This window comes from Erythrolamprus reginae, chromosome 2 (assembly GCF_031021105.1).
Source record: "Erythrolamprus reginae isolate rEryReg1 chromosome 2, rEryReg1.hap1, whole genome shotgun sequence".
Taxonomy (NCBI): domain Eukaryota; kingdom Metazoa; phylum Chordata; class Lepidosauria; order Squamata; family Dipsadidae; genus Erythrolamprus; species Erythrolamprus reginae.
In genome coordinates this window covers 304,191,843-304,218,476 of record NC_091951.1, presented here as the reverse complement: position 1 = coordinate 304,218,476, position 26,634 = coordinate 304,191,843, and the positions used below count along the sequence as shown (strand labels likewise).

Below are 26,634 nucleotides of genomic sequence, written 5' to 3'. Positions count from 1 at the left end.
TTTAAAGCTGTCTGTATTTGATTTGATCTTAGCATTTAAATTAGAACAATTATCACACATTGTATAGGCTTTATTGTAAGTATTTAATTGGCAATGCAAAGCAGCAGATTTTGACTAGGAAAATATACTGTATATCATAATGTGCAGAAAAGTGCAGAAAGAGACACATCATTCTTTCTGAGTTAGAGTCAGGGCTTCATTTGTTCATAACCACATCTGAAGCACTGAACAGCTTTATATTTCCTTTTTTAATACCTCAAATCCAGTGTTCATGAGAGAGATCTCGGTTAAATTGAGTTTAGGGATGTCTTTAAAGGAAGACAACAAATTTATTTATTTGTTTATTTGTTTGTTTGTTTGTTTATTTGTTTATTTATTTAGTCAAGCATATATATGATTACACACAAAGTATAAACACAGCATAAACGTGATTATACAAGCATAGTTATGAGTACAAGAAAATTTACAAAAACAGGTACATTAGGACAGGGAAGGTAGGCACGATTGTGCATTTATGCACTCCCTTACAGGCCTCTTAGGAATGGGGTGACAGTCTAAGTTTAAAGTTTTGGGGGGTTGGGGAAGAAACTACAAAGTGAGGTAATGTATTCCAGGCATTGACTGTTGCTGGTCAATTTTTTCGCAATCAACAGATGCCCTATTGATACAAATGCTTTTGCATAGGTTGAATGGTAGCCTATAAAATTGCATATTTTGTGAACTGTTCTATGCAGTGATATTAAAAGACCTCAAAATTTAATCCTAAAGACAAAGTTTCATTGTCAAACAAATAAATGATGAAAAGGCTAAGTACAGGTAATTCTTGACTTGTGAGTGGTTGCATAGCAACCATTCGAAGTTCTGAAGAACACCCCTGGAGGTATATATGACCTCCACTTCTCCCAAGGGTCATATGATCACACTTCAACTTGCATTTATTGCAGTGTCTCGTAATCGTGATGGTTTCTCCAAAATTAGCATTTGCTTGCAGTTTTCTGCAAAACTGGCCCATAAAAAACCTTGGCAGGCTTCATTACAATTGTAATTGAATGACTACACCTGTATAGGAAAAGTAAATAGACTGTCACAGTGTTTATCCCTCCTTCCCTCTCTCCCTCCCTTTCATATTGGGGCAAAGTAAAAAGGATTTTATTTTGCACGATGGCCAACTAGATTCTTCTGTTATACTTGTATATACAGTGTTCCCTCGATTTTCGCGGGTTCGAACTTCACAAAAACTCTATACCACGGTTTTTCAAAAATATTAATTAAAAAATACTTTGCGGGTTTTTCCCCTATACCACGTTTTTTCCTGCCCGATGACGTCATGTGTCATCACCAAACTTTTGTCTGCCTTTAATAAATATATTTTTAATAAACTTTAATAAATAAACATGGTGAGTAATAATCTAAATGGTTTCTAAGGGAATGGGAAATTGCAATTTAGGAGTTTAAAGTGTTAAGGGAAGGCCTGTGACACTGTTCATAGCCAAAAATAGTGTATTTACTTCCGCATCTCTACTTCGCGGAAATTCAACTTTCGCGGACCGTCTCGGAACACATCCTCCGCGAAAATCGAGGGAACACTGTACTTGTTATACTCTGTTATACTTGTAAGCATTCTCCTCTCTTAATTTTACTTCTCCTACCATGGGTATTTGAAAATATCCTGTTTCCAATCCAGAATAGTTACAATTTGACCCAGGTGAATTCATCTTATCCCCTTTGAAAGCAATACAAGTGAGTGGACATCATCCTTGCAATAATAAAAGTATGTCACTGTACCATATATTATTTTATGTACCTCACTCATATGCTTACCCCAAGTTCTGTGCCTTTTATCCAAAGTAAAAATGCTCAGACATTCCAAACTTTTCTCATAGGGGAAAGTATTCAGTTCTCCTGATCATTTTGCTCCTCTAACTTGTGTCATTTTTCGAATGGTGTTTGAAAATCTGTGTTGTTTGTTGGCCGTAACAATAAGGTAACAATGATAACCTTTTAAGATTATAACTTGGTATATCCCCATGAGCAATAAATAAATATGCTCTATCGGTTTATGTTTAAATTATGCATTTACTTGTAAACAGTGATGGGCTCCTACGGGTAGTACCGGTAGCAAAATTTGGACCTCCACCCCAGAGCACCCAATTTGCACTGAAAGATGTTGAAACAAAATGCATAAGCCACGCCCACAGTGTGGTAGTAAAAAATTTGGTAGCCCATCACTACTTGTAAGGACAGAACATAGCCAAGATGAAGCTAAAAAACATGCCTAGGTTTATGTTACTTAAATATCCATTATTTTCTACACCAATTACATGTATCTAATGACAACAGCTTCAAAAAGGAACTCGCTATTATATTTCTTAGCAACACTTAAAATAATGGCCTCTTCCTTTTAAAATAACATTTTAAAAAAACCTAAGTTTCATAAATGCCTGAACTGTGACAAGAATATATGCTTATTAAGTAATAAAAAACCTTTCAACAGACTCATTTGATATTAATACTTATCATTACTGTACTCAGAAATCCAAGTGGTCTGTGTCACTTTATGCTCTAGTTCTGTGCAGAAATATAGAAAACAAATGTCAAAAATATGCCACCTTTTGGGAGGGGGTAGTGGAGCCCATATCTCAATCGATTGGAAAACCTACACAATTGTAAGCAAAGGTAGGATCAGATTGTGTGTTTGATGAAATCCTAGGAGATCAGAAATTGACGTCATCTCTAGATGCACAATCATGTTGCATACCTGAATGTTTACATACACTATAGTTATTTGACTTCTAAATATGTAAGGACATGAGCATTTGTTATATAAGTAAAAAATGAAAAGTTTGAGGACTGTCTTCGCCTTCTTTTCAACTTGGTTTCTTCCTATAATTTTACATTTTACCTATAAAATACATTGTGAATACATATTTGAAAGTATTTTTTTAAAAAGCACAGTTATTTTGCTACTGAAATCATTTAATTATTTAAATCATGCTTAGTATCCACAGTTGGAGGAAGCACTGGTTTCAAATTCTTCTATCATTCAAGATGGTTTCTTTCCTAATGAATGGTTTTTATGGTTCACAAAAGTGCAAAATACTATTAAAAATTAAGATTTCTTAGCTGTATGGATGAAAGAAAAAGCCAACTGAGTTATTAAAGAAATTCTGAGAGCTGAAATCCACCTGGAGAAGTTATAAAGAAGATGCCTATCTATTTTAAAATGAAGACTCATCAGTTCTACTGCTAAAGACACATGAAGAACTATATCTACTACAACAGAGACAAATACCTAACTTTGACATCTTGCAGCTAAACCTCAATTTTTTAAAAACACAAGTTAATAACTGAAGCTTAGCTCTGCTTGTTTAGATTGTAAATATAAGAAAGCAAGGGGAATGTGTTCGGGGGCAGGGAAAACAGAGTAAATCTTGTGTAAAAATTATTTTAAAGATTTTTAATGGCAGTTTAAGTTGTTTTTAACCATTTAGTTGTATCTGACTCTTGGTGACTATATAGGCAAGTGCTCTCCAGGCTACCCTGTTAAGTATAAAAGGTAAAGATTTTCCTTGCATATACGTATATGCTAGTTCCCGACTCTAGGGGGCGGTGCTCATCTCTGTGTCTAATCTGAAGAGCCAGCACTGTCTGCTGATGATTCCCAAAATGCCCCCCTGCACCGTTTTCCAAGGGCGTGCACAGAGCCGTGGCCGCCCCCGCCCCCCCTCGCCCCCAGCCCCCTCGCGCCCCTGGCTTCTCGCAACTGCCCCCCGCCAGCCCGACCAATCCACCTCTCTCCTCCGCTTCCCGCCTTGGGGCGCGGCTCCTCCCACAGCGGGAACGCCTGCCCTGCCACTCTTGCAGTCCCTTTGCTGAGAGCGCTTTCGTCTCGGGCTCTCAGCGAGGGGGCTGCAGGAGAGGCGGGGCAGGCGTTCTCACAGGCGAAGGTTTTTCTTTTTTTGAATGTTCCGAGCAGGCTGGTAGGGAGATGGGGAGCGCGCGCACCTGCACTCATGCCCAACATTGAAAATCACCTTCGCCGGCCTCCGCTGTGAGAAGAACGAAGAGAGAATGAGAGAGAGTGAGAGCAACAGACAGAGCAAGATATAGAGAAAGTGAGAAAGAGAGGGGGGAGAGAAAGATGGCAAGAGAGAGAAGAGAAAGAGAGAGAAAAAATGAGAGAAAGTGAGAGAAAGCAAGAGAGATAAAGAAAACAAGAGAGAGAAAGTGAGAAAAAGAGCAAGAGGGGGAGAAAGAGAAAAAGAAAGAAGGGGATGAGAAAGGAAGGAAGAGAGAGAGAGGAAGAAAACAAGAGAGAAACAGAAAGCAAGAGAGAGAAGAGTGAAAGGAAGAGAGAGAGAGAGAGAAATGATAGAAAAAAGGGAGAAAAAAAGAAATGAGAAAATGATTGAGGCAGAGAATGACAGGAAAGAGAGAGAAACAGAGAGAGAAGTGACTCTTGATTTAAAGCATATGGTAAAAGCACTTAACTAATAACAGAGAAAAAACCCCCCAGCCCTCACCTGTTATGTTTTTGGTTTTGCTGGTTGTTTTAGTTTTAATAGTAATGGATTTTGGGTTTTTTAAATTATTAATTTCTTCTAATAAAAAAGAAGGGATTTTTCCCTTATTTATTTATTCATTCATTCATTCATTCATTTATTTATATGCTGCCCAGTCCCAAGAAGACTGCCGCTCAGACACTATACTTTTCTGCCCACACCGAAAAAAAATTAGAGGGAACATTGCTTCAGTAGGTAACATTACTAGAGGGCCATCAATCTAGGACATACTTATTTCTATAGTCATTGTGTGTTTTTTGCTCATTGTTGACTTCTTAGAATGTGCCCAACTATCATAAGCCCGACTATCTCGCCATCACTCCGTTTCCGGGCACAATTCAAAGTGTTGGTTATGACCTATAAAACCCTTCATGGCATAGGACCAGATTATCTCCGAGACCGCATTCTGCTGCATGAATCCCAGTGACCAGTGAGGTCCCACAGAGTTGGCCTTCTTAGGGTCCCATCGACCAAACAATGTCGGCTGGCAGGACCTAGGGGAAGAGCCTTCTCTGTGGGAGCCCCGAGCCTCTGGAATCAGTTCCCCCCAGAGATTCGCACTGCCTCCACCCTCTTCGCCTTCCGAAAGAGCTTAAAAACTCATCTTTGCTGCCAGGCTTGGGACTTTTAGATCTTCCCCCCTGATCAATGAATGTTTTAAGTATGAGTGTTGAATGATTGGTTTGATAGGTTTTACTTCCTTTTAATTGAATTTAATGGTTGTTTTTAATGTAGTATTAATTTGATTTATATTATTATTCTGTTTCTGTGTATGCTGTGAGCCGCCCCGAGTCCTCGGAGAGGAGTGGCATACAAATCCAATTAAATAAATAAATAAAATAAATAAATAAGTGATCAAAAAATAGTTCTAGGGATCAAAAGACAAAATCATTGTCCCTTAATGTGCCACCCTGTATTGGCTGAATCAAAGAGAGATAATCAGGACCATAACATTGATTAATTATATGGAACCTGATTTACAAGAAGACCTCTCAAACCTTGGAATAAGATCAAGAAGCCTTTTAAATATGGGATTAAAAGGGGGGGGGAATTGCAGGGATTCAAAGCTGTAAATGATAGAATTTAAAAAGAGTGAAAAAGCACTGAAAGTTGTATGTGGACAGCTACATAAATTGAAATGATAAACAAAAATGGACTCTCCGAGAGCAGTGTTTCCCAACCTTTGCAACTTGAAGATATCTGGACTTCAACTCCCAGCATTCGCTGGCTGGGGAATTCTGGGAGTTGAAGTCCAAATATCTTCAAGTTGCCAAGATTGGGAAACACTGTCCTAGAGAGTGTAGAGGTGAACAAATTGCTCAAATTACAAGAAAAGAAACAAATATTCTTTTTTTTATTTGTTCTGCTCATGTGTACTTTATTAGCAGAGAAACAGTCATACTAACAGAGTATCAAAGGAGGGTAAATCTGTGTCTTAGAAGCCAGAGAGTAAACAAAACTATTGTTTTGTATTGCCTCCCTTCAGAAATACACAATGGGCGAAGACAAAAGTGGGACAGCCAATTAACCCCAAATCCAGTAGGTGCAGCTTCAGGGTAATTCCATCCTGTAGTAATTGCTGCTCTGAAAGTTAAACAAAAAAAAAAGTTAAGGTGTTTCCACACAAAGTTTTTTTAAAAAGCTGAATGTTAAAAGACGCCTTTGCTTTAAGAAACATTGATAACACTCGGCTGTTATCAAACTATTTTTTTAGTCTGCTCTTGAGTTAAAGATTGCCAAAGCAGTTTAAAAGTTAATGAAGACAAGATAATAATTGCTTTCTAGTTTGCAGTTGGAAAAGTTACAACATAAAAAGGGAAAAATGGAGAGGGAAAGGGAGAAAAGGCAAGTGCTGAATATTTCAGTATACTTACAGTATGTTAAACTGAGATATATCGGGTAACTTTTAGATCAAAATTTTCTTTAATTTCTAATGTAATGTTATATTTTGTGAACTGAATGTGATAATTTTGTATGCACATGGTATCTATCTATCTATCTATCTATCTATCTATCTTTCTATCTATCTTTCTATCTATCTATCTATCTTTCTATCTATCTTTCTATCTATCTATCTATCTTTCTATCTATCTATCTATCTATCTTTCTATCTTTCTATCTTTCTATCTTTCTATCTATCTATCTATCTATCTATCTATCTATCTATCTTTCCATCTATCTATCTATCTATCTATCTATCTATCTATCTATCTATCTATCTATCTTTCTATCTATCTATCTATCTATCTATCTATCTATCTTTCTTTCTTTCTTTCTATCTATCTATCTTTCTATCTATCTATCTATCTTTCTATCTATCTATCTTTCTATCTATCTATCTATCTACCTACCTACCTACCTACCTACCTATCTATCTAATCATTTGTTTCCAATGTAGCCTTATGTCCTTATTTTGCCATCAACTTTTCTTCACATTACAGATTTTTAACTACATAATATGAGAAGAGTATTAACAAATATTTTTAACTGAAGTATTTATGAAATGTGGAAAATGGAGATTACCCAATTTTACTATTTATTAGAAAATGCAAAATGAGACACTTCTCACAGTCTGCACTGAAATGCAAACAATATCTTAATCCTAATCCAGAAGTTCTTGTTTAGTTTCAAGGAACAGTCTGGCAGTGTGATTGTTCTTCCTGCTTTAACTTTCCTTCTGGGTGTGCATGATTTTGTCTGCTTCTTGTAACTCTCACTTGAATATATTAATCTGGGGGGAGGTAACAACTCAAAGGTGGTCTCATTAGTCTCTTTGCTAATGCTAGAAAGTCGCAAATAGTTCAAGCATATTTAATATTTTAAAAGCTTGGGGACATTTACTGCACAGCTTTAAATTAGTGAACCTCACTATGAATTAGGTAAATGCTTCTAATTGCTGCAGTGATTTGGGAGACAAAATAGATGCCTCAATCTCTGCAAGACATAGAGCTCCCATGTTGCCAGTTTAACATTCAAACCTTTTCCAAATGAAGAGAGAGAATGAGAGAGAGAGAAGAAACTGAAAAGGCCAACCTTTGTCAGTTCAGCGATGTCATGATATAGAACATGGCTTCTACAAAGGTGTTTTTAAAAGAGGCAACTGAACTTTCTGGTTTTTCTTTGAAGATGTTTTGCGTTTCCTTCTTGGATGAGAAGCAAAAGATCCTCAAAGAAAAACCAGAAAGTCCAGTTGCCTCTGGAAAAAGCACCTTTAGGACAACCATGATCTGGACGACTGAGAATATCCAGAGATATATGGCTTTTACAAGATGTGAGAAGGAACACTGGCCTCTTTATTGAAAAAGTTCCATAGCCTTGTTATAAAGGATAGGTTATATAGTTTATAGTTTATTAGATTTGTATGCCGCCTCTCTCTGAAGACTCGGGGCGGCTCACAGCATAGCAATAATACAATACATTACAAATCTAACAATAAAAAATTAAATCCATTTAAAAGACATTAATAACATAATGAAAACCCTAGCTATGCAGTCACACACATTCAACCTAATCTATCATGCAGTAAGGCCAAAAATATAATAAAAAGGGGGAAAGATGATAATTATCCCCACGCCTGGTGACAAAAGTGGGTCTTGAGCATTTTACGGAAGGTGAGGGGGTGGGGGCTATTCGAATCTCTGGAGAGAGTTGATTCCAGAGGGCCGGGACCGCCACAGACAAGGCTCTTCCCCTGGGTCCTGCCAGCCGACATAGTTTGGTCGACGGGACCCGGAGAAGGCCCACTCTACCTGCTTCTGTAGAATACTCAAAGTTAGTAGAGTTAACCTACTGACATCTTTATGTTCCCATAAATCTTATTCGCTGGGAGTAATGGAACAATCGGGCTAACATGTGGAGGGTATTGCATTGAAGCCAATTGAAGAATTCCAAGAAAAGGCAAAAGCAATATATACAAATCTGATATATATATATATATATATATATATATATATATATATATATATATATATATATACAGTATATATATATATACAGTATATATATATATACAGTATATATATATATATATATATATATATATATATATATATATATATGTTAAATGTTTTTTAGCTGGAATTTTTTTTAAAATTAAGGGAGACTAGTATAGATCCATTTCGGCCTTATATATATATATATATATGTCAAGGACCAATCATGTTTTATAGTAGCGGTGTCAAACAAGTGGCCTGCAGACCGGATGTGTCATGAGCTGGCCACAGCCATGCCCAGTTTGGCGAAGGGGAAAAAAGTCATGATACATAATATGATACCGCTGTGATGACATGAGTTTGGCACCTGTTTTATAGTAAGGTATGTGCTCATCAGATCAACTGAACCTTCATACAACTGCTTGGGTATACAGGGATACCTTGTCTTACGAACTTAATTGGTTCCAGGATGAGGTTCGTAAGGTGAAAAATTCATAAGACGAAACAATGTTTCCCATAGGAATCAATGGAAAAGCGATTAATGCATGCAAGCCCAAAATTCACCCCTTTTGCCAGCCGAAGCGCCTGTTTTTGCGCTGCTGGGATTCCCCTGAGGCTCCCCTCCATGGGAAACCCCACCTCTGAACTTCCGCATTTTTGCAATGCTGCAGGGGAATCCCAGTATCGCAAAAACGGGTGCTTTGCTGGCAACAGAAGTCTGGAGGTGGGGTTTCCCAGCGAGGGAAGCCTCAGTGAAATCGCAGCATTTTTGATTCCCCTGTTGGGATTCCCCTGCAGCATTGCAAAAACGCGAAAGTCCGGAGGTGGGGTTTCCCATGGAGGGGGGCCTCAGGGGAATCCCAGCAGCACAAAAATGGGTGCTTCGCTGGCAACAGAAGGTCTGGAAGTGGGGAATCCCAGCAGCCATGGCGGGTTCGTAAAGTGAAAATAATTTGGAAGAAAAGACCAAAAAAATCTTAAACCCCAGGTTCGTATCTTGAAAAGTTTGTATGACGAGGGGTTTGTAAGACGAGGTATCACTGTAGTTCGGTGCACTAAGCTATTTGCAAAAGCAGCCACTAAAGTGCTGCTTATTGTATTTGGGGACTTTGCAAGTTCTTACAGGTAAAAAGCCTCTCTCTGATGATAGGTTTCTCAAAGGGAATCTTGATTTCCTCTTATGCTATTGTATTAACAGGAACCACACCTAGATGCTTACCTTCACAGAACCCCAATCTTCTTTAGCGCAACAGCAAGTTCTCCACTATTGTTTAGAGCATCTAGATCTGTAAAACCACCAATGCATGTTTCCCCAATAAAAATCCGAGGAACCTAGAATGTAAGCATAACGTATTACTCAGCAGACAAAATCTCTTTAGACTGCTGTCTTGTCATGAAACAGAAACTTTGAATATTGCTGTTAGAGTAACAAATAAGGTACAGAAAAAGAGCAGGCTAAAAGCTACAACATTACCTATGAGTAAAAGTCATGTCAATAAAATGAGCCTGGAGATATTATTATTATTTAAATGTGTTAGAGCTGTCCACTCCAATAAATTCTGGGCGGCTTGTAAAATTTCAAAAAATAAACAAACAGCAAGAACATAAAGATAACAAACCAACAAAAAACAACAACTATAATAATAACTAAATTGTCTGGCACTCTGGGGCCAAACAGTTTAGTAGCTGGTTTCCTGTCTTTGATATCTGCCAGAAAGCATTCAGTGTAATAATGGAAGGAAATGGATTATGGAGAACCCAAGGCAGCTGAAATTGCTTGCTCGGAACTCTTAGAATTACATATAGCTATGTCTACATTAGTTTATTTTTCAATTTAGTAATTCTTTTAAAAAAGGCCAGATTTTTTGAAATCAGCTTACAAAAGCCAAGCAACAGAACGGAAAGGAAGTGATCCATGCTTTTGAAAGGCATTGATTTGGGGACTCTGCTCCATTTAACTAGCATCTTGGGTTTTTATTTATTTTATTTTATTTATTTATTAGTCTGTGTGGCTGTGTGTCTTTTTTTTTTTAAATAAAGTTTTATTGATTTTTAAAAGTTTACATAGAACAAACATATAACAGTGCACAGTGCATGTGCCCATCACCTAACAATAACACACACCCCATCACCCCCACCACCCATACAAGAGGATTCAAGAAAATTTAATTATTTATCTGTTATTCCTTGGCTCTATCTTGCATCAAGTATTACTAAAAGAGTGATTGCAATTTATTTTTCATATTTACATCACAGATTCTACTTAACATATAATCTTTTACCTTATTCCATCGCACCATCAACTTCTCCAATTTGTTCTCATCGCAATTATTTAATCTTATTTCCATGATTTCAAAATGTATGTGGTCCACCATGTACCAGTACCAATTTTGTAATGTCCATTTTGTAGAATCTTTCCAACCTAATACCATCACCGCTTGAGCACTTTCCAATGCTGCGGTTTTAATTTCCCTAAATTCTCCTAGTTCCCTATATTTAATTAAAATTGCTATTTCTTTTGTGATAATCCAATTAATGTTTAACATTTTATTGATTTCATTCTGCACTACATTCCAGAATTTCTGAATTTCTGCACACTCCCAGATCATATGCATAAAAATTCCTTTTTCCTGGCACCCATGCCAACATTTACCCTTCTCTTTCCCCTGGAAGTGTGCAATTTGTACTGGTGTATAATACCATTTATGTAAAAATTTTCTTCTCATCTCTCTAACTCTCGTATTTTGTGTGTCTGTGTGTCTGCCTGTCTGTGTGTCTGTCTGTCTGTCTGTCTGTCTGTCTGTCTGTCTGTCTGTCTATCTATCTATCTATCTATCTATCTATCTATCTATCTATCTATCTATCTATCTATCTATCTATCTGTATGCTGCTCAATCCAAAAAGGACTCAGAGCGGCTAACAAACCACAACAATAAAAATACAGCAATAAAATCCATAGTGCAATAAATATATAATACTGTATCCTTAAAAACCATGCATGCTTACAGCCAATCCTAATTCCAGACCTGCTGGAAAAGCCAGGTCTTAACAACTTTCCAGAAGACCGATAGGATGGAGATAGTACAGATCTCTGGGGGCAATTGACTCCAAGGGTTCAGAGCTACCACAGAGAAGACTCTTCCCCAAGGTCCCACGAGCCAACATTGTTTGGCGGACGGGACCTGGAGAAAGCCGACTCTGTGGGCCCTTACTGGCCACAGTAAGGTATCAGGCAGGATGCAGTCCAGTTAATAGTCTGGCCCTGAGCCATTTAGGGCTTTAAAGGTGATAACCAATACCTTAAATTGCATTCGGAGACAGACTGGTCACCAATGCAGCTCTCATAAAGTTGGAGTAATGCGGGCATACCTTGATACACCCATTATTGCACACACCATTGTATTTTGTACCAGCTGAAGTCTCCGAACACTCTTCAAGGATAGCACTATGAGAGCGCATTGCAATAGTCAAGGCAAGACGTGATGAGGACATGAGTGATTGTGTGGAACGCCTCCTGGTCAAAATAGTGCCGCAACTGGAAGGCAAGACTAACCTGTGCAAAAGCCCCCTAACCACAGCTGAGAAATGTTGTTTTTACATTCATGGCATTCTATTTTGTAAGAAAGATTGTTGATTTTATAAACTTGTTTCTCTACAATAAAGGTAAAACAGAGCAAAGTTCAGAATTGCCCTAGTTTACCAAAGATACTTCAATTTTTACAAGACGTGCACAGTAGTTGCTCAGTGGATTCATTTTCACTCACACTCATTTATGCCTTTTACATATACAGTAGTAATTTCTTAAGTGAAACTAGCTTCTTTCACTCTACAGTGCCTCCTTTTCTTGGGACAAGCAAAGGGAAGGAATACTTCAACCATTAAGCAAGAAAGTAAAAAATATATCAAGTTGGTTTCACATTAGTTGCTTGCGGCTATTCTCAAGAGGAGCCAAAATGCCCCAGGTCTATTTGTCATGTACAGTAATACCCCGGTTATTGCGTCCCCGACCATTGCGAACAGGGTAATTTGCGATTTTTCAACCCGGAAGTCAAAACACCATCTGCGCATGTGTGCCCTTTTTTTCTATGGGCAGGCATGCGTAGATGGCGCCCGGCAGATCAGCTGCTGGGCGGCTTCCCTGGGTCTTCCCCCTCTTGCTGGCGGGAGGGCGAGCAGCGGGCATCAGCAAGGAGTTTCCCCACCGCCCACGCAAACTCCTCGCTGCCGCCCGCCCTTCGCCCGCCCACGCTTTTCATTCTCGCCGCTTTCGAGCTGAGTCCTGAAGCGAATTCGCTCCGGGACTCAGCTCGAAAGCGGCGACAGCCAGCGCGGAGAAGCCGTTCGCTGGCGCTGGCTGTCGGCGCTTTTGAGCTGAGTCCCGGAGCGAATTCGCTCCGGGACTCAGCTCCAAAGCGCCGACAGCCAGCGCGGAGAAGCCGTTCGCTGGCGCTGGCTGTCGGCGCTTTTGAGCTGAGTCCCGGAGCGAATTCGCTCCGGGACTCAGCTCGAAAGCGGCGACAGCCAGCGCGGAGAAGCCGTTCGCTGGCGCTGGCTGTCGGCGCTTTTGAGCTGAGTCCTGGAGCGAATTCGTTCCGGGACTCAGCTCGAAAGCGGCGACAGCCAGCGCGGAGAAGCCATTCGCTGGCGCTGACTGTCGGCGCTTTTGAGCTGAGTCCTGGAGCGAATTCGCTCCGGGACTCAGCTCGAAAGCGGCGACAGCCAGCGACAGCGAACGGCTTGTCTGCCGCCTGCCTGCCCGCTAGCGAGGAGCCGAAGATTGGGGGCGGCGCGGCTGTTTTAAAATGTCGCTGCCAGCATGGGGGGCTTGCCAGCACCCCCCGGACCCCCAACCCAGGTTTGGGGGGCTGCTAGGAAGCCCCCCATGCCGGTGGCGACATTTTAAAACAGCCACGCCGCCCCCAATCTTCGGCTCCTCGCTAGCGCTGCGGGAGTAAAAACACCATCTGCACACGCGCAGATGGTGTTTTTACTTCCGCAGCGCTACTTCGTGAAAACCCGCTCGTTGCGGGGGGTCCTGGAACGGAACCCTCGCAACGAGCGGGGGATCACTGTATTATGTTCTGAAGGCAGAGAAATCTATTTGGCTCTTGCTTTGCATATAAAGAAACATTTTAGTCACATTGTTGTAAACAGGAAGTAGGAATCTGGCTTTCTGTTTTCTCTTTATTTATCATCCTAATATAATACAAAACTTATTATATGCAATGCAGCCAGTTCAGAATGCATATGTGATTTTTTTTAATAAGTATGTATATCGTGTGAGAATATTTCAAATTCTCTGTTTCTCTGCACACACTAGTCATAATTAAGTTTTAAATTGATAGGGTTTTTAGTTTTTTCTTAATATTAGATTTGTGCCTGTACAATATTGTTTTATCGCTTGTTGTGAGCCGCCCCGAGTCTTCGGAGAGGGGCGGCATACAAATCTAATAAATTATTATTATTATTATTAGAACTTCCACGATTATGGAGTGATCACACTCTATTTTCCACAAAAAACCAAAACCCTATTTTGTAGATGATTTTTCAACCGTTCTAAATAATGCACCCCCATGACTAGGAAAAAGCAACACAATTTTGCCTCACCAAATGATACTTGCACTTACTCAGTGATATGCGAATGTACCTCAATATTTATCAGTGTAGTATCCACTAGACAATTCCAGAGTAATCACTGAGAAAGTTGTCTTGCAAAAGTACGGTATTTCTTGCAAAAGTTTTAAAAATATATTGGTTTACATACTACTAAAATTCTGTGTTTTTACCCTTCAACTAGACAAATAGGTGCATCACACTGCAACAATTTTTGAATCAACATGCCACAAATGGGCTGATTTTAAAAATGCATCCAAAATTCAAGACCCAGTGCCACTGCTACTGAAATGTGGCAAAGTTGTTGCTGCTTCATTACTGTTGCTTCTTCCGACTATATTTGGGACTACATAGATACACACTGTAAGAAAAGATGGGAGAGGTATATATCCCTGCCGTCTTTTCTGCCCCACTTTGGCTGCTTTGAAATTGTTTGGTGATAAGGCTCAATGGGCAAGAGTGATTGACTGCTTTGGAATTGAGACCTAAATTTGAAATCTCTTAACAGTGGTGGGCAGGGAGGGAAGAACAAGGCAGTGACTTGGATACCTGTTGGCAAGGGAGGGCTAATTAGGGCAGTGTCTCCCAACCTTGGCAACTTGGAGATATTTGGACTTCAACTCCCAGAATTCCCCAGCCAGTATTCACTGGCTGGGGGATTCTGGGAGTTGAAGTCCAAATATCTCCAAGTTGCCAAGGTTGGGAAACAATGAATTAGGGGATGCTATCAGTCAATGGGTGAGTCCTCTTCTTCCCTGGAAGGATGGGGAGTTGGGATACAATTGTCCTTTTAGTCTTCAGTCATTTTCTCTCCCCCCCCACCCCCTGGAAAGGGGAAGGAAATATTTATTTTTTATTTATTTATTCATTTGTCCAATACACAAATACATAGGAAGAAAAATAGACATGTTATAATATAAAAGAGGGTGAAAGTGAACTTAGAGGAGAGGATATATGAAAGGAAGAGAATATATAAGATAGGTGAAAGAAAGGGAAGACAATTGGACAGGGGACGAAAGGCACTCCAGTGCACTTACATATGCCCCTTAATATCACAGGATAATATCACAGGATAACTAAGAAGAAGCAGGAATGATTTCTGACATTCTCTGCCAGGTTCCCACAAGCAACCTTAATCGGGAAGCCAGCAGGAAGTCTTCAAAGAGGCATTGCATTCTGGTCCCTAAATAGTGCTGTTTCCAAAGATAGATCCAGGATTCAAAATTTACCTCTCCCAGTCTAAGATGCCAGTTAAAGATTTTGCAAAGACAGAAGGGAGCACTGCTTTGAGCACTTTACATTCTGAGGAGTCAGATGAAGGAACTAGCTACAGTATATTTAGACTCAAAGAGGACATGACTCACTTTATCCATTTTTCTGAGCTTTGTTAGGCTAAAGGATTATGAACAACCCATTTTAACAGCTGTAATCTCAGTATTGCTTCCCTGTACAATCTCAAAGTTTATTGAGATTTATCACAGCTCGCAAAATCCAAACCAGAATTTACAAACTACAGAAGCTGGGTTGATTCATAACACTAAACTAGCTCCAAATAAACCCCATTTATATGTGGGAATGCAGCCCCAAACTCATTGTATCCACCTACATAATGTGATCCAGACACAAATCCTATAGCTGGTGACTTTGTTGCAAATAATTACTCAGCTATTTCCTCACCCACATTTCAGCTTGTTGAAAAAGCAATATTGTACCAACAGTTCAACTGTTAAAAGAGCATATTATGTGTGTGATATTATTGGAAAACAGCCACATGCAAACAGAGATCTTTTCCTTATTTGCTCAGAAGGCAACACTCGCTCTTAGCTATAACATTCCTCTTTCATTCTGTTTTTAAAGGAAACTCACCGTTCGGGCACCCGTTAACTGCATAAGATAGTCTTGAATGTCATCCATATTCTTTTGGTTTGTGATATCAATATATTCCATGCTCCCAGGCTTGAGATTAAGTTGTTTTAGAAGATCTACTGCCTTCTGACAGTAAGGGCAACTTCTCTTTCCAAATACAACCACTTTATCAGATGCAATATGACTAGCTACAAATTGCTGGGCCATTCTAAAATTCTTAGTAGCTCCCAGCAACAAAAGCCCAATTCTGAGGTTGAGAGAAGTAAAAACAGAAAGCAAAAACTCAATTGCACCACAGAAGTTAGGTTATATCAGTTCCAACCTTCTCCTTCCTTTTGGGAGCCAACACCCTGTAGGAGGAGTTACTTCTTCTCTGTTTCTTATTGTTAAAGAGATACACACAATGATTGCTTAGTCTTTGAACTATTGCTTAGTATAAGTATGTAGGCTCTTCCCACACAGTGTGTGAAATAATTTGGTGACGGGTGCTTAGCAAATTGCACAATTGACTACTGCTGGCTGGCTGTGTTGTATTTGGATTTGCCTGCTTTATTGTTGTTAAGAGAGACTGTTACAGCATCCAAAGGTTGCTCATCAGGATGAAGGTTTAAAAGGGTGATCTAATTGTAGAAACCATTGTTTTATGCCCTCCCTTGGGCCCTGTCTTGGGGCCATCCGCTCCTGTGCAAGAAATGCAGTCTGATTGGCTGTCAGACAGGCTGTCATGTCCTAAGGGTGAAGGTCTTAACCCCATCACCCTGGAGCTGAAGTGAGGCAGGGAGCTGCAGAAAGCTGCTTTGTTTTTAGAACATTTATTTATTTATTTATTTTGTCCAATACACAATAATACACAATGAAGGTTATAGAGGATATAGTAGAGAAGAAATACGAGATATAGGAGAGACTATAGGACAGGGGACGGAAGGCACTCTAGTGCACTTATGTACACCCACTTATGTTTTTCCTTTTCTCATCCAGAGAAACATAGTCTTCTTTTTCAATATTTCTTAGGACAGTGATGGCAAACCTATGGCACGGGTGCCACAGGTGGCACGCGAACCATATCTACTGGCACGTGAGCCATTGCCTTAACTCAACTCCAATATGCATGTATGTGCTGGTCAGCTGATTTTTGGCTCACACAGAGGCTCTGGGAGGGTGTTTTTGCCTTCCAGAGAAGCTATGGGAGGATGGGGGAGGGCATTTTTACCCTCCCCCAGCTCCAGGGAAGCCTTTGGAGCCTGGGGAGACGGAAACATGAGCCTACTGGGCTCACAAGAAGTTGGGAAACAGGCCTTTTCTGGCTTCCTGATGGACTCTAGGAGACGTTGGAAGCTGTTTTCACCCTCCTCAGGGGTTGAAGCATGGATTTGGGCACTCATGCATGTGTGATAGTGCTCGCCCAGTCTCTTTTGGCACCCGAGGAAAAAAAAGATTCGCCCTCACTGTCTGAGGATATTTCATTTTTCTAGGAGAGGGGTAGGTGCTAACTTCCTTCAAGATATACCATGAAACTAGGAATCCCTGCCACTTTACCTTAATGCATTTGCACACTGTTTATTTTACCAACTGCAATATGGGTAAATATTGAACATGTCAACAGAATTAAGCACCATTGGATTAGAACCAACACCCGTCTTTCTAGAATGTCCACTTTTCAGAAGAGGTCTGATACAATTTTCCAGAAGTTGGTGATAAATTAACTGCTTGTCACACTATCTATAGAAGACCTGATGTTTATGGGAACTTGGGAGAGGTGATTTTCATGCGGGAACAGATGTAGCCCCAAAGCATTCTTTCAGGTGGTTCAAGGCCATCCTATGCCCACCCACCTGAGTGGAAGCGGAGGGAGGACTTGCCACGCTGGCACAATCTGAGTGGGCAACGTGAGAAGTTTGTGGGTGGGGGACAAGGAATGTGAACTTTCAACTGGGTAGGAAATTCAGATTCAGGTTTCCCAGTGTAGGTGCCAGGATGGCTCTGGCAATAAATTGGAACTTTGAGGAGGACTTTGACTTGGACTCTGATTTAGCTTGGATGCTACCTGGAACCTTGACACTGATTTGGGGTTGTTGGGGGTTTTTTTTTGCTATTACAAACTAATAAAGCTCTCGTACAATACACATTTGTAATAATCAATGGATTACACCAGGGGTGTCGAATCTGATTGCATTGAGGGCAACATCAGGGTTGTGTTTGACCTCAGGGCCCCGGGGGGGGGGGGGCATGGCCAGGGTAGGCATGGACAGTTCAACATCACATCAGATTAACAGAGTTGGAAGGAACCTTGCAGGTCACCTTGTTCAACTCCCTGCTCAAGCAGGAGACCCTTACATCTGCCTCTACCTAGGATCAAACTCACAACCACCTGATTGTGAGGCAAGAGCTTCATCTTGCCAAGGACAATTCCATCTGTCCGTCCATTACCCTGGGGGGAGAATCATTGACCCCCTCAGAGAGGGTTCGCAACTTGGGCGTCCTCCTCGATCCACAGCTCATATTAGAGAAACATCTTTCAGCTGTGGGGAGGGGGGTGTTCGCCCAGGTTCGCCTGGTGCACCAGTTGCGACCCTATTTGGACCGGGAGTCACTGCTCACAGTCATTCATGCCCTCATCACCTCGAGGCTCGACTACTGTAACGCTCTCTACATGGGGCTACCTTTGAAGAGTGTTCAGAAACTTCAGATCGTGCAGAATGCAGCTGCGCGAAAAATCATGGGCTTCCCCAAATATGCCCATGTTACACCAACACTCCGCAGTCTGCATTGGTTGCCGATCAGTTTCCGGTCACAATTCAAAGTGTTGGTTATGACCTATAAAGCCCTTCATGGCACCGGACCAGATTATCTCAGGGACCACCTTCTGCTGCACAAATCCCAGCAACCAATTAGGTCCCACAGAGTGGGTCTTCTCCGGGTCCCATCAAGTAAACAATGTCACTTGGCGGGACCCAGGGGAAGAGCCTTCTCTGTGGCGGCCCCAGCCCTCTGGAACCAACTCCCCCCAGAGATTAGAATTGCCCCCACCGTCCTTGCCTTTTGTAGGCTGCTTAAAACCCACCTCTGCCGCCAGGCACGGGGGAATTGAGATATTCTTTCCCCCTAGGCCTTTACAATTTTATGCATGGTATGTCTGTATGTATGTTTGGTTTTTATAATACAGTAATGGGTTTTTAACTGTTTTTAGTATTGGATTATTATTATATGCTGTTTTATTATTGCTGTTAGCCGCCCCAAGTCTCTGGAGAGGGGCGGCATACAAATCCAGTAAATAAATAAATAAATAAATAAATAAATAAAATAAATCTCTAGACCACAGCAGCTGATTGACATCACTCAGCAAGGCTCAGTTTTGGGCTGTGATGGCCTCTTGTTGTCCCTTTCATCTTGGGGAGGCTGCGCATAGCCCAGTTTCATTGGCAGAGGGCTGCAGGAGGCTGTTGTGGCCCAAAATGGGACATGGTGACTGTGTGTGGTCCTCCAAAGCTCCATTTTATCTAACAAAGGCACAATGAGCCAGTGCTATTTCCAGGGTGGGCCCAAGGGCCATATCTAAGCACCCAACTGGCCAGATCTGGCCCCCAGGCCTTGAGTTTGACACCAATATTGCAAAGTGGAGGTGAGAAATTTTGATGACCAGCATCTACTTTAATACTTGAGGCAGGGAGTAATGATTGCAGTGGGCAGGGCACTAATGATAAATGAGTGGGGCCAACCAGAATGATGTACTTGAGGATAGGTGTGAAGATTTACATTGCAGCAAGTCTCGGTCAGTGGTGGGTTTCAAAAATTTTTGCTACCGGGTATGTGGCCATTGCTTGGTGGGCCTGGCATAGCTTGGTGTAAGTGGCTTGATGGGCTGGCAGGGAAAGGATACTATAAAATCTCCATTCCCACCCCACTCCAGGGAAAGGTTAGTCCAAAATTCCCATTTCTTCACAATCAGAATTGGTAGTAGAATCAACCCGCAATAGATTTGTTTTTAAATTGACTATAGCTGATGTGAAACTTTGTGAGCAAAACTGTTGTGGTTAGCTCTGGCCCAGCTCCTGCCCCAAGGACTGTGGATGTGGGGGAGACATCCACATGCTGCAGGCCTGTTTTGCCCCCAGTGGAATCTGATGATGAAGGCTCCTCTGACCAAGAAGACATGAGTGACAGGGAAGAGGAGAGTGTGGCAGACAGCTCAGAAGGAGATCAATTATCTAGCTCCTCCTTGGATTCAGAACAAGAGTTAATGATACAGCCACGCATGCGGAGAGCGATGCATAGGCAACAACAACTGAGAGATTATTATCAACGAAAATGAGGCCACCTGTGGTTGGGTGGGGCTGTGGTAATTAGTGAGGCTGCTATAAATAGCAGCCTGTGGGTTTGGCCATTGTGGAGGATTATCTGATCGTTGTGTTTCGTGCCTGCTTTGCTGCCTTTGACCTTTTGTGTGCTGATTTTTCTCCGCTTTGAAACTAAACCAGAGCAAAGTATGTTTCACTTTGTGAAAGAAGGACTGTGAATTGTCTCACAGCTGCAAGCTAAGTATCACAGAACTGATAAGGGACTTGTACAAATTATCAGTTTGTTTGGAGATGAGTGCTCTTTGCTATACCAAAAGAGGGCTTGGTTTAAGTGAATTTTTATTATAAAGTTTAAGTTTAAGTTTAATCAGATTTCTATGCCGCCCCTCTCCGCAGACTCGGGGCAGCTCACAGCAACAGATTGTCTTGAATTTTCAAACGTGTGTGTGTCTGAAATTTGTACCTGTGAATTTTCGGGAGGAGTCTGCCAGAGAGCCCAACAGAACAAAAACTAGTAGCCTAATTTAGAAAATTTATACTCATCTATGACTATGACTAATTAAAGAGGTTATAATTTATTGCTGATCCACCCAAATGCACAATTACAATTTACTACATTTGCAGGCGGCTGCTACCTGTTTACCCAGTCCCTTTTGCGAAAATCGTGATCAGAAGAGAGGCTATTGGACTGTTACGAAGAATTTGCTCCCAATCTGGAGAATCAAATCTTTTGCATTCATTCAGAAGGAAAGGCTACCTAAATAAACAGCTAGCGGCTCCTGAAAATTTCCTCCCAGGCTGATTCAAGTGTGAGAGGAAAAGGGATATTGTCCCTTGGTAGGCAAAGCTTATTTTACATTTTTGGCTGCTGGTCAAAAATTATTTAAGGCAAATGTCACGGTTTCAGTTTTCAGTGCTGGAAGTCCCCGTTTTCCTTTTTGAGACTTCCGTTATTCCTCTGTCTCAGGATTAGAATCAAATGAGGCTGAAAACAACAGAGAATCTCTTGGTCCAACCTCCTTCTGTTGGCAGCTGCAGAGCTTTGCTTGTGAAAGATGGATATTTGCTGCAGTGGAAATGATTTATTCATGGAGTTTTCCCACTTAATTTAGATATGAAAAATCATGCTTCACTTGCAACTGAAATAGCTGATGTGGACAATGAGCCCAGGATAGCAAGTAGTTTTCAAAAGTCTGATGCAACTTCCAGAGAATTCCAAAAGTTGTAATATTGTACAGCTGAACTCAAAACTTCTGTTGGTAAGCAAAACATTTGGTAAATGAATTTTGCTCTGCTTTATGACCTTTCTTGCCACAGTTGCTAAGTGAATCCCTGCAGTTGTTAAATTAATGACATAGTTTAAGTCAGTGGTCCCCAACGTTTTTTCCACCAGGGACCAGTTTCAGCAAGACAATTTTTCTACGGCCCAGTGGGGGTGGAAAGGGGCGTGGTTGGGGGCGGGATTAAGCATGGGGGTGCTGGTCCTCCCCGCCCCTCTTTCCCACCATCGTCCTGTGGCCGGCAGAACCTGCCTCCCAAGCACTCTTGCCCAGCGGGAGCTAAGCGCTGGAGGGAGGGGGTGGCGGCATGAGGGCCGGCAGCTGCTGACTCCACGGACCAGTGCAACATGCCCCGCGGCCCGGTACTGGTCCGCGGCCCGGTGGTTGGGGACCCCTGGTTTAAGTGATTTAGTATCTTCCCTATTGACTTTCAGAGATGGCCTTCTACTGGAACGGCCAGGTGCTACGCTCCGGTAGTGATTTTTGGGATGCACATGCAGCTGCCCGTCCCCAACGCACAGATACACCCCCCATGCAAGATTTGGCTCTTGTACATGTGCAGCAAGCAAACTCTCAGGTTAAGAGGCTTGCACGAATGAGATTTTGATGATTTTCGCTGATTTTTTGCTTCTGCGCATGTGCAGAAGCAAAAATATCAGTGAAAACCACTGAAATCTCGCTTGCGCACATATCCTTACACAAAATTTCACTTGCTGCGCATGCCCAGAAGCCAAGCCTCTCACCGATGGGTGTGACTGCCAGATGCACTCACACTCATGACAGCCTCAGAGGGTGCAACAGTAGCGCTGAAGATGGCAGTCCTTTGCTGTTGATTTTGCTTGTAAGAAGTTTGCAAAAAATGTTTTTACCCTGGGACACTACAATCATCATCTGCTGACAAGCCTCTGGATTTTGATGATACGACCATGGTGCAAAACAGGGGAGGGTTCCTGCTTACCTCGCTGCTGGTTCGCTTCCTCACATTCCGCATGGTTGTGCACAGGCATGTACAGTGCTAAAAACCCAGTTTCTTTGCAAGCGCAGAAGCAAAAAAGCAAGATGATGGCGTCCATGGTGCCAAGAGAGCCAGTACGGTGGCATGTCCAGTTGGTCCATCACTGTTGGTTTGGCAAGCGGAAGAACATTCCTGCTACCAATTCTATAGAACCGGTCCAAACCGGAAGGAACCCATTTCTGGTGCAACGGTTGTAGGTGTGAAAAATTGTCATGTCGCCTTTTTTGTGTGTCCCGCTGTAACTTTGAATGGTCACTAAATGTGTACATATTGTAATCCTGTATGTAATTTCTTAATTGAATTTTGTTATAGGACAGATAAGGGAAATGATGAAATGAATATGATTGTGCATTAGCATATTTAATTTGGTTAAATAGAAATGAGAATGCAATTGCCATTAATTTTTCTCCTTGCCCTACTTTTTCAGTGTGAGTTGAGACATTTGGTTCTTACGTTAATGTAGATATCAATCAGCAGGGCCTTGCCTTTTGAAAAAGAAGCATACATGATGAGGCCTCACTGGTGGACTTATGGTAAAGTAATACCTTTCAACTTGAGTGACCTTATCGTCAAGTCTAAGAAGGAGCTAGGGTCAGAAGAAAAGTCATGTCTGCCATTGGTTTACACATCTACAATGTTTTTAAAAAAGGTTTAAAATAGACAAAAAGAATAACGGCTTTAACTTAAAAATGAATGAGAAATCTTAATGTGCGGTAATGATGAACATATTATTGCTATAAAATGTTATTGGGTTTAAATTTGGAAAATGAACTTGTCAAAGCACTGATTCAGTGTGGAAGGAATTTTGAATATAATGTAATGCTGAACAATGGGAAACTATGTGAAAGAAAGCTTTAAAATTTACAGTAAATTGTAACTTAAAATAAAATTTCTATAAGATGATGCACTGTTGGTATTTAACTCCAAACAAGTTGTCAAGAATGTATAATGGTATTTCAAATGGGAATGTAAATGTAAAGGAGGGACTTTTTAACATTTAGAGAGGACGTAAATAGATAAAGCAAAAAAATGTTGGAGTAGGATTCATATCTTAATACAGAAATTATTAAAGGGTAAATAGAAGACCAGAGAATTTTCCTTTCATAGAAAAAGATTTGAGACAAAAAAAATGGAATTTATATAACATTACGTACTTTACGTAGTCTTATTAGTATATAACGTCTAATGTTTATGGCAGCAAGACTACTACGAGGGGTGGGTTCTGACTTACCTCATTGCCAGTTTGCTTCCTTGACTTCCGTGTTTTTGCGATGCTGCAATTTTGCTGAGCTCCCCTCGCTGGGAAACCCCACCTCCAGACTTCCGTTGCCAGTGAAGCACCCGTTTTTGCACTGCTGGGATTCCCCTGCAGCATTGCAAAAACACGGAAGTCCAGAGGTGGGGTTTCCCAGCGAGGGGAGCCTCAGGGGAATCCCAGCAGCGCAAAAATGGGTGCTTCGCTGGCAACAGAAGTCCGGAGGTGGGGTTTCCCATCAAAGGGAGCCTTCTGCTGGCAATGGAAGTCTGGAGGCGGAGCATCCCAGCAGTGCAGGCTTTGGTTCGTAAGGTGAAAATAGTTCGGAAGAAGAGGCAAAAAAATCTTAAACCCCGGGTTCATATCTTGAAAAGTTTGTATGACAAGGGGTTTGTAAGACGAGGTATCATTGTATAATATCAATAAAGGAAGGTTGAATTACGAAAGCATACATAAATATTTATTCTGCAACTGAAAGTTTGTCATCTCTCAAATGAAAGTTTTAAAAGGTGACAAAATTCCCCCATCACAATATCTTGTCTTGTTCCTTATAGAAACTCATTCCTTCAAAATAAGGCAATACCAGTCAGTACAAAGAAACACCTCAGACAAAGCATATTCATCCCCACCCTAGGATACTAGTGCCAAAATGGACACTTACAATAAAACATAGGTGAAAGTGAGTAACCACAGAAATGAGATGTCTGGAGAAAACTGCTGAAATGACCAGAAAAGATAAAATCAAAAATGAGGTCATAGAAATAATTTTAAACCACATACAAAACCAGCAAATAAAGTGGTTGGCTCACCTGGAGAGAATGGATTCCACACTATACAAGGCATATAAGATCTGAGGTGGCACAGTGGTGAGAATGTAGTACTACAGGCTACTTCAGCTGACTCCTAGCTCCAGTTCAGCAGTTCAAATCTCACCAGCTCAAGGTTGACTCAGACTTCCATCCTTCCTAGGTGGGTAAAATGAGGACCCAGATTGTTAGGAGCAATATGCTGACTCTGTAAACTGCTTATAGAGGGCTGTAAAAGCACTATGATGCAGTATATAAGTCTAAATGCTATTGTTGTATACAAAAAGAGAAGATCAAAGAACACAAGTCAGACTCAGAAGAAAATGGAGAGACAAAGAATGTCCACACTACCACAGTTCCAAATAACAATGGTTGAGGCTGCCAGAACAAGACCAGAACTTGGTGTCTTCCCTCAACACCTGAAGTGGTAAAAGAGGAAGGGAAGAAGTTCCTGTGTATCATTCAACATTTTCATCAACGACTTGGACGAGGGAATAGAAGGGCAACTGATCAAATTCACAGATGACACCAAGCTGGCGGGGGTAGCCATTACCCTAGAAGACAGGCTCAAATTACAGAAAGACCTAGACAGAGTAACACAGTGGGGCCACACCAACAAAATGATGTTTAACATCGACAAGAGCAAAGTCCTTCACCTAGGCAGAAAAAACCCTGGACACACATACAACCTGGGAGAAACCCCTCTTAGCAGTAGCAACTGTGAAAGAGACTTTGGAGTCTTGGTGGACAATCAACTAAACATGAGCCAACAATGTGGAGCAGCAGCTAAAAAAGCCAACACAATCCTAAGCTGCATCAACAGGGGAATACACTCCAAGACCAGGGAAGTCTTAATACCACTCTACTACGCCCTGGTCCGACCACACCTGGAGTACTGTATTCAGTTCTGGTCACCACACTTCAAAAGAGACATTGAAACTCTGGAGAAGGTGCTAAAAAGAGCAACCAAGATGATTAAGGGATTGGAAACCAAGATTTACAAAGAGAGACTGAGGGAACTGGGGATGGATAGCCTAGAGAAAAGGAGGGCCAGAGCGGACATGATAGCAGTCTAAAAGTATATGAGGGGATGTAACAGAGAGGAGGGCATCACTTTATTCTTCAGGGCACCAGAGGGCCGGACGAGGAACAACGGCTGGAAGCTGACCAAGGAGAGATTCAACATGGAGATAAGGAGGAACTTCCTGCCGGTCAGAGCGATCAACCAATGGAACAACCTACCAGCGGATGTTGTGAACTCCAACACTCTGAACATTTTTAAGAGAAGATTGAACTGCCACTTGACTGGTGTTCCTGTTTGGGCAGGGGGTTGAACTCGATGGCCTTCATGGTCCCTCTCAACTCTAACAATAAATAAATAATTTTTTTTTTAAATCAGAAAGTTATAATATTGTGATTCGATATTATTTTATATGAGTAAAAATCAGGTTCCTACTAGTTATGCCTTGGAGCTCCGTTCCAGTAGCTCTCCACAGATTGAGCTATTTGCATGTGATGGCTCTGGTGCCGTCTTCACTGGTCTGTTGCATGGCGCCATCTTTTTTTCTCCAATTTTTGGCTTTATTTTTCTTCCTGCACATGTGCGGAAGTAAAAATTCACCAAAATTGCATGCGCACAAGTGTTCCCTCACAAGATTTCCATGATTCCGTTACATGTGTGGACGCAAAATTGCATGAGGGGATATGTGTGAGAGCGTAGCGAGCATGCTCAAGTGCGAATTGTCATGATGTGCACGCAAGGCACGAGCAGGCAGGTAATAACAACCCACCCCTGGTAAAAATCATTACTTTTCAGACTTTATTAATAACTAATAGCTGGATATCCATGCTTCGCTATGAAACTATGTGATCGGGCTTGATAAATTGACAGTTAAAGCTTGAACATTCATGAGTAGTTACAACCGGCCTCTCCTCTCACCTTTTCTCCCTCAGGCTTGCCCCATAGAAGTGTCACAGAAACCTCTCCTTTCCTATCCCCCTTCTCTCTCT

The 26,634-nt window shown here is 41.3% G+C and overlaps 1 protein-coding gene and 1 long non-coding RNA gene across 3 annotated transcripts in view; one reads left to right on the top strand and one right to left on the bottom strand.

Annotated features, from left to right (window-relative positions):
• Window positions 1-5,898: 5,898 nt before the first annotated feature.
• On the bottom strand, window positions 5,899-16,322 carry GLRX (glutaredoxin). Its single transcript, XM_070736336.1, has 3 exons — window positions 15,974-16,322; window positions 9,714-9,826; window positions 5,899-6,146 (listed from the first exon to the last, which is right to left on the bottom strand). The coding sequence occupies exons 1-2, from the start codon at window positions 16,178-16,180 to the stop codon at window positions 9,716-9,718; spliced, it is 318 nt and encodes a 105-aa protein (XP_070592437.1). The 5' UTR covers window positions 16,181-16,322; the 3' UTR covers window positions 5,899-6,146; window positions 9,714-9,715.
• The window catches only part of LOC139158992 (uncharacterized), a 33,143-nt gene continuing 12,897 nt past the window's right edge, over window positions 6,389-26,634 (top strand). Inside the window, exon 1 of one of the 2 annotated variants that reach the window (XR_011557788.1) lies at window positions 6,389-6,461. This is a non-coding gene — a long non-coding RNA (uncharacterized lncRNA). Of the gene's footprint in view, window positions 6,462-21,227; window positions 21,528-26,634 lie in introns of those variants that run through there. The other variant, XR_011557789.1, reaches the window with a different exon arrangement.